This window comes from Sus scrofa, chromosome 4, assembly GCF_000003025.6.
Source record: "Sus scrofa isolate TJ Tabasco breed Duroc chromosome 4, Sscrofa11.1, whole genome shotgun sequence".
NCBI classification, from domain to species: Eukaryota; Metazoa; Chordata; class Mammalia; order Artiodactyla; family Suidae; genus Sus; species Sus scrofa.
This window is the reverse complement of record NC_010446.5, coordinates 472,411-486,548: the sequence shown is the minus strand read 5'-3', so window position 1 is coordinate 486,548 and position 14,138 is coordinate 472,411. Positions and strand designations below refer to the sequence as shown.

The window sequence follows — 14,138 nt, the reverse complement described above, 5'->3', positions numbered from 1 at the left end:
CGGGCCCGCGGGGTCAGAGGGCGCCGGGCGGGACGGGGGCCGGTGTGCGTGCGCGCGCCGTGGGACGCGGGCGGCGCCGGCGGGAGCGCGCCCGTCGCAAGATGGCGGCGGCCATGCCAGGCCCCGGGGCCGTGTGTGCGCAGCGGGCGGCGGCGCGCGGCCCGGGCGGCAGGCGCGGCAGCGGCGCTAGCCCGGCCCTCAGCCCCTCCTCGCGGTCCCGCCTCCGCCTCTCCCACCTTGCCCGGTATGGATCTGCCCGTGGGCCCGGGCGCGGCGGGGCCCAGCAACGTCCCGGCCTTCCTGACCAAGCTCTGGACTCTCGTGAGCGACCCGGACACGGACGCGCTTATCTGCTGGAGCCCGGTGAGGGGCCGAGGGCGCCGGCCCGGGGCGGGGAGGCCGCGGCGCGGGGGCCCAGGACGGGCAGGCCCGGACCCCGCCTCGCAGGCCCGGTGTGGGGGTGGGGAGCAGGGGGTAGTGCGGGGAGAAGCGTCGCAGGCCCGCTGGAGGTCGCTCCTGTCCACGCCGCTCTCCCGCGTTGGGTAGGAAGGGCTTCTGCCTCCGTGGGCTTGCGCTTGCTGCCTGTGGGACGACTGCGGGACGCGTCTGTGCTTAGAACAGCCCCCGGCTTCGCTAGTGGACGCTGGGCCCCGGTGGCCCCAGAGTTCCAGTGGTGTGGTGGGCAGTTATTCAGGGTAAATCAAGTCTCGGCCCTGGAACTGGAGGGCGTTTCTCTAGTTCGAAAGGAGAGGGAGCGAAAACAGAAAGCACAACGTCATAAAGTTCAGGCTGGTCTCGAGCCCGGGTCCAGATCCCAGAGCTGCTTTCCCAAGAGCGACTCGTGTTTCTTGCTCTGTGCGCGACTTTATTCACGCCCTGTCTCCCGTTGCCTGGCAGCGGGCAGGTGATTTACATGGTCTGACTCCGCAGGCTGGACAACTCCAGTTTGCGGAGGTTGGACTTGGAGATGGACGTCCTGGCTGTGACGTCGAGGTGGGGCAGGTCGGAGCCACGGCTCGCGGCTGGCAGGGGGGTGGCCTAGGCCACCGTAGTCGTAGGCAGGCTCCGGGCGCCTCCAAACGTGCTTACTCTCCTGAGCGCCCAAACGCTGGATTTCTTGGACCCCACTGAGTTGTTGCCTGTCATCCTGCTGAGCCCTTGGAAAGGAAGAGCAGTCTGGGCTGAAAGGAGCCCAGAGCTGGAGGCCACGTTCTCTCGTTCCACTTGTCCCTTTGAGGAGACCAGAAACCGTGCTGCATTCCCTTGGGGACACTGTGTGTTGTCCCAGCAAATATCCATGTGGCGTTCTCCATCCCAGGCCCTGTTTCTTTAACGGTGGGAACCACCCCTTGTTCCAGGCCTTGAACTTTGCCGGCCAAATGAAATGACCCCATTTTTCTGTCTTTTTCCCTTCTCCCTCTTCTTGTCCCTTCCCCGTAACTCCCGTTTGGGGGAGGGCACCAGAGGTCCTTTGGGATGAACCTACTGTGGGGACATCCCGCCTCTCAGTCTGCTCCAGGCCAGGCGAAGCACAGCCAGCGTCAGCTTGCTCCCCAGGCCTCACGGCCTGTATTCCAGGCAAAGCCTGGAGCAGGAAAGCGGACATGGTCCAGCCCGTGATGGTCTCTACTCAAGGTGGCTGCGCCCCCAGGCATGGTCTCCCTGGGGACAAGCGGCCATGGAGCAAGAGCTTTTGATCCTCCTTAGTCTGTACACAGAGCGAGTAGGGTGTGCTTGGTGCAGGACGCAGTGGGGCTGGCCCTGAGAAAGGAGACCAGCCCCTGCCTGGGGCCGGCAGGGTGCCCACAGGACCCCCGGGCCTCTGTCTCAAAGTCCGCTTGGAGCCCTTTGCCGACTCGCAGCCTGGAGTCCTGCTGTCGGAGGCCCCGGACAGGTCTGACGCCTGTGCCCTTGGCCCTTCCCCTTTGTGCTGGAACTTTGCTCATTGTTCCACCAGGAGAAAACCTCTGCCTGTGGCCCAGGGAATGAGGGGGAGGAGGAGGTGCAGTGGTCGACTCTGTGGTCTGCGTGATGCATGACCACGGGCGGGTGCCAGCCCTGGGAGCTGGGGCCGGCCAGCGGGTCGCTGCTCCAGAGGCACGTGTTGGTTTGCCCGCCCTTCCAAAGCCTTGTCCCGTCAGATGCGCCCCGTGCGGCGCCACGGCTGAATAGGCAAGGGCTCCCGCGGGAGGGGACTTGGTGACCGGGAGTGTGGCCTTGGGAGTGCTACCACCACGCCCCCTGGGACATAATGGGAGTCAGACCCTTCTGGCCAAGACTGAGGGCCTCTTTCTCCCAGGAACCGGACCTTGCCAAGGCCACCAGCCCAGGTGGCCCAAGTGAGTGCCACACTCAGGGATCGCTTGAGAGGGGCTAGTGTCCAGGTGGAGCACGGTCTCCGTGGTCAGGTCCCCAGCTCCCTGTGAAACCCCTGGCCACTCCAAGCTGGCAAAGGACCATTTCCAGAGACCCCAGGACAGGCAGGGCCGCCCTCTCCCCTGCCCGGAGCCAGGCGGGCCCCACCAGCCTGCTGAGCTGGTCCTCCGTGCAGGAGCCCGCAGTTGCCCCCGTGCTGGCTTCGAGGGCCACTGCAGAGCCTGGAGGTTCCCGGGGTCCCTGCACCTGATGAGCGTGCGTGGCCGCCGAGCAGGCCTCTGCCTGCCGCAGCCAAACCTTTTCCACACGGAGCCTGTCGCGCCTCCCATTGCCCTGCACGAAGGTGAAGGTGGCCTTTTTACAGACGCGAAACCTGAGCCTCGGAGGTGACAGGAAACGCGAGGAAGACCCTGAAGTGCACAGGCCCTTTGCCCGCCTGCCCCACCGACCGCGCTCTGACCGCGCCGAGTGTCGAGTCTCCAGTCGGGCGTGGGGTCCAGCTCGGGCTCCACCCCCCCACCCCGCGGTCTTAGCCGGGCCCGGCCGCACGTGGCTGACCAGCGCCCGGGGGTTTGTAGAGTTGTATTTTGGATTTTTACACGAGAGTCCGCCTTTCACCTCCCGCACAGACAGACAGATGTATGCGTGGACGGACAGACAGACAGACGGACGAGACGGGCAGAGATCCATGAAGGACAGGCTCTGTGCGTGGCCTCCCAGTCTGTTTCCTCCGCCGCCTGGGTGCTGGGGTGCGAGGGGCGCCGTCAGAGGGGCTGGCGGTCTGGGCACGGCCGCCTTGGAGGGAGGGTGGATGCACACAGCTCGCCTGGCTCCGCCGGACCCACGGGTGCTCAGAGGGCTTTGGTACCGCACCGGGGTTGGCGGGGAGGTGGCCAGGGCCCACGGGATCCTCTCGGAGTAAACAGTCAGCTCCCGTCAGGTGTCACGGACGCCCCAGAACCTGCACCCTTGGCTGCAAGATTTCTTTGAGGTTTGAGGTCTGAAGGGAGGCGGGGAGGCCGGCCCTCCGAGGGTCTCCTGAGCCTGGAAGCGCTGGCGGCTGCCCCATCTCGTCCCTCTGGGCCCCGACAGCTCCTGAGTCCGCAGTCAGCAGGGTGCGCACATGCAGAGGGGCCTCGAGACCCAGGGGTGGGCCGGCGGCCAGAGATGAGCAGGGATGGACGGTCTCGGGGCCTGGGCCGTGGCCCCGAGCCAACGTAAAGAAGTGGCGTGAGAAGCACGCAGACGGTCCTGCGCTTGCGTGAGGGCAAGATGGCCAGTGGGGCAGGGACCGAAAGTGGCTGCCCCTTTCTGCACCCCGCGTTCTTCCTCCTCATCCCCAACCCGTGTTCGTCAGCCTCTGCGCCCGGGGCTGCAGCGCTCACCCCGCACAGTCCCCGGGCCCCAGGCCCCCTGCTCCCAGAGCCCCTCAGTGGTCAGCCAGCCACACCGGGACACTGGAGCACTGCACGCAGACCAGTCCTGTGGGCTGGGGCGCTGAAATGGGCAGATGCTAGAAGAGTTCAGGTGGGCCCCTCCGGGAAGGGCCGTGCTGGCTCGTCCTGCTGGGCTGCAGGGCCTTTGAGGAAATCCTCAGAGACAGAGGCTGCGTCCGCGGACGTGGACACCGGGCAGCACTGCGTACGTTTCAGGTTACTCGCGGTCCTGTAGGAGGTATCAAGGCTTCGAACCGGGTTTCTAAGACTTAGTATTTCCCAGGAAGAGCTTTTCGGGGGCAGGGGCGTGGACGGCACACAGCAGCTGCTTCGCTGCTTCACTGCTTCTCTGCAGCGCTGCCGGATCTCCCAGCGCTGCCTTCCGTCCCCTCCCGGGGCGGCGAGGGCCGCCTGCAGAGAAGGGGGCCTTGACCAGGGCGAGAGAGACGCACCATCGGATTCTGGGCTGCACGCCCCGGAGGGCCCCCTCAGACTCATCCCGGCCCCAAGGTAGGGCCTGCAGGCCGTGCTCACCGTGCACGGCACCCTCGCGCTGCATGGGGGCCGTGAAACAGCAAGGCCAGGGGGAGGCCCTGGGGCGCGGGCTTTCTTCCCCGAGGCCGTTTTCAAAGTCCGAGAGCCTGGCCTTTGGAGAAGCTGAGGCAGCGAGAGTTTTCAAGGCGTGGTCCCGAGAGCAGGGAGCTGCCTGGCAGCCCCCATGGGTCTTTGGCCGAGCGCTGCTGGCCCGTCCACAGTGTGAGACTGTAGGGCTGGCCCGCGAACCTTCTACGTAGCCGACGGCTGCCGAGGGGCTGTGCGGTGAGTGGTTGCCAGACTCGCCAGGGCTGGCTCTGCGGTGGCTGAGTCCTCACGGCCAGAGCTTCACAGGGAGCTCACCACCGCCGGAGCCGGGAAGTGGGGCTTAGGGACAAGCCTTCGGCAAGGACCAGGCCCATCTTTCCTCTCTGAAAGGCGGACACCCCAACCCAGACACAACGTGGCCAAGTTCCTCGTGTCCGGATCCAGTCAAAACCCGCGGTTGAGCCAAGGGGCAGGGCCCAAGGGCCAAGAAGGGAAGAGCCCCCGCGGCAGCGCCGGGCCTGCCGGTCTCTGGCTCGGCCGGAAGGACATTGCGAAGGTGCCCCGCGGGCTCGAGGCGGAGGGCCAAGAGAGAAACGGAGAAACGGAAGCTGCTAGGAGGAAGGAACGTGAACGAAACGCCTCTGGGATGCGGCTCCTGTGCAGAAGAATTCCCGGGGAGGCGCTGTGTCACTGCCCCTTCAGAGGGCGGCTCTGGCGGCTTCCTTCCACGGAGCTCAGGCTGGGGGGCAGTGACCGAACGGAGGAGGCTCCTGAAGGCCCCGGCCAGCAGCATGGAGTCACCCTGACAGCTGTGATGGAAGGGCCACGCCACCTGCAAACACTGACACAACCCCAGCGAACGCTACGGAAAAAACAGCAGGCAAATCCATGTTGAGTAACTTCCTGCACGGTAGCAGACCAGACTCCTCAAAGCCATCGGGTGGTCAGAAACCAGAAAGGCCCAAGAGACGTGAAAGGAGTAGCCTGGGGGGTGACCTGGAGCAGAAGGACCCTATGTAAAATCTAAAGAAATCTGAGCAGAGTGGGGACTTTAGTTAACACTGGTCTGTGTGGAGCTCAGTGGCTCGAGGATCTGACATTGCCCACAGCTGTGCCATAGGTTGCAGCTGCAGCTTGGATTCAGTCTCTGGCCTAGGAACTTCCACAAGCCACAAAAAAGATGATAAATAAGTAGATAAAGCCTGTGGATTGACTGCTGAAGCACTTGCACTAAGGCAGGGCCGTGGGGAGTCCGGGTGTGGGGTAACTGGGGGTGCCCTGTTGTCCCAACTTTGCTGTAAACTCAGCATAGTTCTAAAAGGCTTTTTTCCTCCTTTTTTGGCCGCCCCGTGGCATATGGAGTTCCTAAGCCAGGGGTCAGATCTGAGCCACAGTTGCCACCTATGCCACAGCTGTGGCAACACCGGATCCTTAACCCATTGTGCTAGGCCAGGGATCGAACCTGCATCCCAACCTTCCCAAGACGCTGCCGATCCCGTTACCCCACAGCAGGAACTCCTAGAAGCTTGTTTTTATCAGTCCCTGGAGGGGATTAAACGGTCAGCTAGAGACTGAGGAAGAACAAATCACGGAACCAGCCCAAGCAAGGAAGGCACCACGGCGGCCCCAAATCGGCGGAGCCCTGGGGGTGCTCCCACGAGGCCATCGCAAGTCCGGGAGTGAGGAACGGGGGGCTGCAGAAAGGACGGTCGAAATTTTCCCTCGCGCTGGGATGGGGGTGCGAAAGCTGTAAACCCACAGATCCGAGAGTTTGAGTGACTCCCAAGGAGGATAAAGCACAGAAAAAGACGCCAACACATCCCGCTATCAAATTGCTGCAAACCAATGATGAGCAAATCTGAAAAGCCACCAGAAGGGAGCTCCTCGGTGGCTCAGTGGGTTCGGGACCCGGCGTTGCCATGGGGCAGCCCAGGTCGCTGCTGTGGCACAGGTTCAGTCCCTGGCCTGGGAGTACCCACTTGCCGGAGGCACTGCCAAACGGCAGCAGCGACAACAGCAACGGCACCCAGAAGAAAGGAAACTGCACACGGAAGGGCGAAGAGCAACGCTGACTTCCCATCAGAGGCGTGAGGCCCGGGACGGGGAGGGGCTGCAGTCAGCGCCCAAGCCTGCTGTAACGCTGCCACCTCGCAGGGTCGAGAAACACCGTGACTCATCTCAGCAGAGGTGGGAGCAGTTGACGAGACGCAACATCCATTTCATGATGAAAGCTTGCCAGACTAGGACGGGAAATTCTTCAATCTAATGAAAAGCTTCAACAACCAAAAAAGAAAAAAACTTACAACCAGCATTGTGGTTAATGGGGAAAACCTGAATACTTTCCCCCAAGACCGGAAAAAAAGGCCAGGAGGTCAGCTTTACGCCTTCTCCTTGCTGGTGCATCGGATGCCCTGGCCGGGAAATACGTAAATCACAGACATCAAGATTGGAAAGTAAGAAACAAAACTCTGCTAATAGGAAACATTATTGTTTACTTAGAGAATCCCAAAGAATCTACCAAAAAAAGTTATTAAAACCAATAGGTGAGTTTGGTCAGGATTCAATGTCGGTGTACAAAAGTTGATTACATGTCTACATACCAGCAATGATGTACTGCAAATGGACATGTTTCCAGTGGTATAAAACACACAAAATCTCAGCGTTCCCTTGTGGCACAGCAGGTTAAGGATGTGGCATCGTCCCTACAGTGGCTCCAGTCACTGCTGTGGTATGATTTTTTTGGTCTTTTTAGGGCTGCACCGATGACATATGGAGGTTCGCAGGCTAGGGGTCCAATCGGAGCTGTAGCTGCCGGCCTACGCCACAGCCACAGCGATGCCAGATCTAAGCCGTGTCTGCGACCTACACGACAGCTCAGGACAGTGCCAGATCCTTAACCCATTGAGCAAGGCCAGGGATTGAACCCCCATCTTCATGGATACCAGTCAGGTTCTTAGTCCACTGAACCACCCGGGAGCTCCCCAGGGCGGCCTTCGTAATGTGTCCTCGAATACTCTCTCCCCTGCCGGAGGCTCTGGGCTGCGAAGTAGAATCGTGGTGCACCATGGGAGGAGGTGGCCCAAGCTGTGAGATCCTGGGGCCGGAGGGGGTGCAGCCACAGGTTCTTTATCCCAGGCCCAGTCTCACAAAGTATATACAAAATTTATGCACTGAAAACCATAAAACATTGCTGAAAAAAGTGAAGAAGATCCAAATGAATGGAAAGAAATGCCGTGTCGTAAACGGCAGACTCATCGTGGGTGAGACGAACAGCAGAGCCCGCGAGATCCCAGCAGACACCTGGGTGGGGCCGATAACCTCGAGTGGGTGTGAGAAGGCCAAGGACAGAGAAGTGTCAGACTTTTAAGAACAAAGTGGGGGGAGTTCCCGTCGTGGCGCAGTGGTTAACGAATCCGACTGGGAACCATGAGGTCGCGGGTTCGGTCCCTGCCCTTGCTCAGTGGGTTAACCATCCGGCGTTGCCGTGAGCTGTGGTGTAGGTTGCAGACGCGGCTCGGATCCTGCGTTGCTGTGGCTCTGGCGCAGGCCGGTGGCTACAGCTCCGATTCGACCCCTAGCCTGGGAACCTCCATAGGCCGCGGGAGCGGCCCAAAGAAATAGCAAAAAAAAAAAAAAAAAACAAAGTGGGAAAGCTCACACTATGTGATACCAAGACTTACTTTGTGGGACGGAGTTCCCGATGTGGTGCAGCGGAAACAAGCCGACGAGGAAGAGGAACCGTGAGGTTGTGGGTTCGATCCCTGGCCTTACTCAGTGGGTTAAGGATCTGGCGTTGCCGTGAGCTGCAGCGTAGGTCACAGACATGACTCGGATCTCTCATTGCTGTGGCTGTGAAGTAGTCCGGCAGCTGCAGCTCCAGTTCAATATGCTGCAGGTATGGCCCTAAAAGGAAAGGGGAAAAAATGATTTACCATAACATCAAAAATAAACTTAGGATTTTTACCAAATGGTGCTGGAATAATTGGCCACCTACAAGGACACGTGTGAGTGAGCCTGACCTGTGCTTAAAGCCATATATCAACACAGAAATGAAACGCAGATTAAAATAATAAGAGTTAAAAGTATAGAACTTCCAGAAACTAAAGAAGCCAGACACGAATGTTCGTAGAATTTTACACGTTATAACCAAAAACAGGACACGACCCAAACGTCCACCAACCGCTGGGCGGATGGCGAAGTCCCGGGCATCCCGACCCTCACTGCAGGGGGACGGGGAGCTCACCCTGCGGCACTGGCGGCGTCTCCGTGGCAGAACTGGGGTGGGGGCGGGAATCAGGTGAGTCTTTGCCTGGGGACGAGGGAAGGGCTGGCTGCAGACAGACGCGGAAGTAATTTGAGGGGTGGAAATTTCTCTTGTTCCTCACCTGTGCAACTAAACGGTATGTGGAAAACTGGCAAATTATTATTATTGTATAAATATAAATTGTTGCTGTTTTTTCCCAAAGCTGTATGTATTTAAGGCATTCGCCTCAGTGAGTCTGGGTCGTATACACACATGAAATCGCGACCGTGGCAGCCAGACGCCCATCAGCTCCCAAAGCGGCCGCCCTCCTCCTCTAACCTCAGCAGAAAGCCAGCCCTCTGCTGGGGACCCAGTGGGTCAGGAAGACTGCTCCAGTCCACAGCAACTGGAAAGGACAGCTCAGGCTGTCACCTGGGCATCGGGGGCCACGTCTAACCGTGGTACAACAGAAAAACACACTGGGGAGAGCGCAGGCTGCGCGCTGGACAGCCTGCGAGGAGCTGAGGACACAAAAGCACACTGAGAAACTCTGCCTTGTTCTGGCCGGGTCTTTGCCAATTCTGTCTTCATAAGACTTGGTTACTACAAAATACCTGAGCATACATTTTCTCCAGGACCTTAGCGTTCTCAATAACAAAATGCTGTGTTGGGAGTTCCCGCCACGGCCCAGCGGAAACGAATCCAGCTGGGAACCGTGAGGTTGCGGGTTCGATCCCTGGCCTCGCTCAGTGGGTTAAGGATCCTGCGTTGCCGTGAGCTGTGGTGTAGCTCGCAGACATGGTTTGGCTCTGGCGTGACTGTGGCTGTGGTGGAGGCTGGCAGCTGTAGTTCCAACTGGACCCCTAGCCTGGGAACCGCCATATGCTGCGGGTGCGGCCCTAAAAAGCACACAAACAAACAAAAAAGATGCTGTTTTGCACTCTTTCCCAGCACAGCTCCTCTGCAGAGCAAGAAGCGTTCTTTTTCGTCCAGCTTTGGCCAAGAGCTGTTGCTCCCCCACCCCTCACAGGGAGCTTCTTAGCAGTTCTTCAGCACAGCTGCCCTCTGCCCCATTGTCACGGCTCAAGGGCACACATCTGTCCGCCAAGACTGACTCTGTGGGCTCCACCCCGTCCAGGGCCACGGTGCAGGGCCAGCGGGCAAAGGCCATTGCTTTCTGCAAGCATGCTACAGCCTCCGGGCTGCCAGAGTCCCCAAGCGCTAGCCGCCGCGGGCGCTCCATCAGCCCGGCCGTGATCTGACCCCTTCCCCGAGGATCCGCCTTGGAGGTGAAGCTCCCGCACCCAGCTGCCAAGGCCAGAAGGCCCAGACACACGGCCCGAGCCCACATTCCTCTGCCCAGAGCTGTGCGTTTAAAGTGGGAAACTGTCACACCTTCCTTGTTAGAAGGAGGGGGATGGGACGCGTGACCAGCCACATGGAGACACTCCGTCAGCAGGGCACAGCTCAGCAGGCATCCGGCCTGGGGCGAGGCAGGTGCTCTAGGTCCCGTGGGTGGGAAGGGTCCACGGGGAGACAGAGGCACGGGGCGGTGCAGCCCCCAGAGGAGCCCGTTTCCCCCCGTGTCTTCCAGCCGCAAGGATCGCCCTCTCCCACGCCAGACTCCCCAGCAGCCCAGCAAAGGCCTCCTGTCTGGAAATGGGGGAGACGCACCTGAAGCTGTGCCGACAGAGAAGTTGTTGCATTAAGTGACTGTAGTGGAAAACAAGACCTGGAGCTCCCGTCGTGGCGCAGCAGAAGCGAATCTGACTAGGATCCGTGAGGTTGCAGGTTCGATCCCTGACCTCGCTGCGTGGGTTTAGGATCCAGTGTTGCTGGGAGCTGTGGTGGAGGTCGCAGACTCAGCTCAGATCCCGCATTGCTGTGGCTGTGGCGTAGGCCGGCAGCTGTAGCTCCGATTAGATCCCTAGCCTGGGAACCTCCGTATGCCGCGAGTGTGGCCCTAAAAAGCAAAAAAGAAAAAGAAAGGAAAATAAGACTGGCTTCTAAGCTTCCATGTTGGGGGGGGGGGGCGCAGCGTAGACCCAAAGCAAGGCAACAGCAGTCAGTGAGGTTGAAAATAGTAAAACAAGGTAAATGAGCTGAACAGCAGAGTCTTTGAAAAGATCAGCGTTGGTGACTTAGGCACACCTCCCAGGGGAAGAAAAAGACGGAAGTTACCAACATCAGGCGGGGCAGAGGGTGTCACCGCAGACACCACAGGTCGTGAGCGGGTGCGAAGGAAGCCCACGGCAGCTCTCTGCGTGGAAATTCGACTGAGTGGGCCCACTCCTCGAAAAGCACAAACTGCCAGAACTCTCTCAAGGTGAAACGTGTCCATGAGTGATCCCGCACCTATTAAAGAAACTGAATTCCTAACAATAAACCTTTCTAAAAAGAAATCTCCAGCCCCACCTGATCTCACTGGCAAGTTTAAACGTTTGAGAAGTAATAACACCAGTGGTAAAACAGCTTCCAGAAGAGCAGTGGCAGGAACTCTGCACCTCATTTTATGAGGCAAACGTTCCCCTGAACCGAAGTTAGACCAAAACAGTGCAAGGAAACTGCAGACTGACCCCCTTCGTAACGTCTTCGACAAAATGTTAGCAGATCAAACGCAGCGACACATAAAAAAGAATACTCGAAACAGATGGGACTTATGCCAGGAATGCAAGGATGGTTGAAGATTTTTTAAATCCATGTAACCCACCATGTCAACAGCCTAAGAGAGAAAACCACATGATCATATCATTTGATGTGGAAAAAGCACATGACAAAATTTGATGTTCATAATATTAAAAAAAAAAAATCCCTCAGGAAACTTAAGAATGGCAAGGACCTTTCTCAGCCTGATACAAAAAAAGGTCTTTAAAAAACCCTTCACCAGAGTCCCCGTTGTGGCGCAGTGGTTACGAATCCGACTAGGAACCATGAGGTTGCGGGTTCGATCCCTGCCCTTGCTCAGTGGGTTAACGATCCAGCGTTGCTGTGAGCTGTGGTGTAGGTTGCAGACGCGGCTCGGATCCCACATTGCTGTGGCTCTGGTGTAGGCCGGTAGCTACAGCTCCGATTCGACCCCTAGTCTGGGAATGTCCATATGCCATGGGAGCGGCCCAAAGAAATAGCAAAGAGACAAAAAGAAAAAACCCTTCACCTAGGGTTCCTGTCATGGCTCAGCGGAAACGAATCTGACCAGCATCTGTGAGGACCCAGGTTCGATCCCTGGCCTCCCTCAGTGGGTTAATGATCCGGCGTTGTGACCACAGTGTAGGTTGCAGGCGCAGCTCAGATCTGGCGTGGCTGTGGCCTTGGCTAGCGGCTGCAGCTCTGATGCGCCCACCAGCCTGGGATCCTCCATATCCCACAGGTGCCGCCCCTAAAAAGACCAAAAAAGAGTAAAAACCGTACACCTAACAGCATACTTAATGGTAAGACACTACTTTTCCTGTAAGATCAGGACAAGGCACAAAATTTATTTTCACCAGTTCTAGTCAGCATCATACTGGAAGGCCTACCCAGTACGTTAAGACAGGAAAAAGAAATTAACGTCATATATGCTAAAATTGTTCTTATTCACAGCCTGATTCTTTACTAGAAAATTGTAAGGAATCTATAAAAATACTCTAAAACTTAACGAGTTTTGAAAGGTCAGTAGATAGATTTTTCATACTTCCGCAAAACCATTGTACTAGCAAAGAACAGTATAAAATTAATCTTTACAATTGCTCAAAAATACCAAGCATGGAGTTCCCGTTGTGGCTCAGTGGTAACCCGACGAGTATCCACAAGGACACGGGTTCAGTCTCGCTCAGTGGGTTAAGGATCTGGCAATGCCGAGAGCTGTGGTGTAGGTCGAAGACACAGCTCAGATCCCATTTTGCTGTGGCTAAGGGGTAGGCCAGCAGCTGCAGGTCCAATTAGACCCCTAGCCCGGGAACCTCCGTATGCCGCAGGTGTGGCCCTAAAAAAAACCAACAAAAAAAGAACAACTAAGCTCTTTTTTTTAAATATAAACCTAATAGAATGTGCAGGGATCTGAATGCCAAAACCATGAAATTCTAAAAACACTGTGAAAGAAAGCAAAGTTGACCTGATAGACATACCATGTTTATGGATTTTTTTAAAAGCAAATTTGAGATGTTTTTCCAGCCTTATTTTTGTGAATATTCTGGCCCTTTCTCCGCTTCCTGTGGTGCTCCTGTTACATCTACGCTGCTACAGGTGAAGCGGTACCATTGCTTCAAGGCACCTTTAGAGTTTATTTTGTTTCTCTCTGTCCTCCAGCTCTGTCAGTCTGTTTTCAAGTTCTCAGATTCTTTTTTTCTTTTTGCTTTTTAGGGCTGTACCTGTGGCATATGCAAGATCCCAGGCTAGGGGTCAAATTGGAGCTGTAGCTGCCACAGCCACCACCACGTGGGATCCAAGCCACCTCTGCCACCTACACCACAGCTCACAGCAGTGCCGCCAGATCCCTAACCCACTGAGCAAGGCCAGGGATTGAACCCATGTCCTTATGGATCCAGTTGGAATCGTTAATCTCTGAGCCATGACGGCAACTCCCAAGGGCTCAGCTTCTTGCTCCTGCGTTGACCTCTGCTGTTGAGCCAGTCTGGTAAATTTTCCATTTCGGTTGTCTGCTCGGTTCCAGTGTTTCCTCCTGGCTCTCCTTTCCTGTTCCTGCCTCAGCTCACAGCCCTCATCACCTCCCTCGGCTCTAGGACACGTGCGTACTGGCCTCTTGTCCCTGCAGGCGGCAGCTGCCGTTGCTCTTCTTCCCACACACAGGTCTCACTTCGTCCTGACGCGTCCTGTGGTCTCGTTGAGAAACTATGCTGTAGGTACTGATTTCCACCTCTGGGTGGTACGCTCACCCCCACCCAGCTGGCTCTGGTCTGTCTGGGGACTTGGCCAGGCCATTTTAGCGGGGGGGGGGGGCGGGGGGGGAGCCTCCTTCTTTGATCTTGCTGTTAGTTCACTGCCTCTTATGGTTATTACAGGCCCAGCCTTTAGGCTCTGTAATCCCTGCCTGATTGTTGCATCGTTTTTGTTTTTTTGTTTTTTTTGACAGCGCCCCAGGGCACGAGTTGTTCTGCAACCTGAGCCAATTAAATTTGAGGTACTTTTTTTATTTTTAGGGAGGCCTACGGAGGTTCCCAGGCTGGGGTTCTAATCGGGGCTACAGCTGCCCGCCCACGCCACAGCCACAGCAGTGTGGGACCCGAGCCATGTCTGCGACCCATGTTTGCTGTAAAGGGCACCCTTAGGCTTGTACGTTATCTCATGGTCCCTTTCAGAGAGAGGCCCCGGGGAGCTTCAGCGCTCTCTTTCCTTTGCATTGGCCTCCCCTGGGCAAACGGCGAGCCAGTCCTCAGGGTGCTGGGCAGGACAGGAGCCTCTGGGCTTCTCGGCTCGCCCCTTCCCGCATGAATGCTCTCCCCACATGCTCGCCAGGGTGAGGGTAGTGGAGGAGCCCCAGTGTTGTCAGCCTGCTGTGCCTGGGG

General features: G+C 57.6%; 1 protein-coding gene across 14 annotated transcripts in view; it reads left to right on the top strand.

The window, feature by feature from the left end:
• Nucleotides 66-14,138, top strand: part of HSF1 (heat shock transcription factor 1) — a 22,953-nt gene continuing 8,880 nt past the window's right edge. For 2 of the 14 annotated variants that reach the window (XM_013987991.2, XM_021088643.1), the window contains exon 1: nt 67-363. In XM_013987991.2, the coding sequence (XP_013843445.2) occupies nt 102-363 (262 nt within the window). In that variant the 5' untranslated portion in view covers nt 67-101. 14 annotated transcript variants of the gene reach the window in all.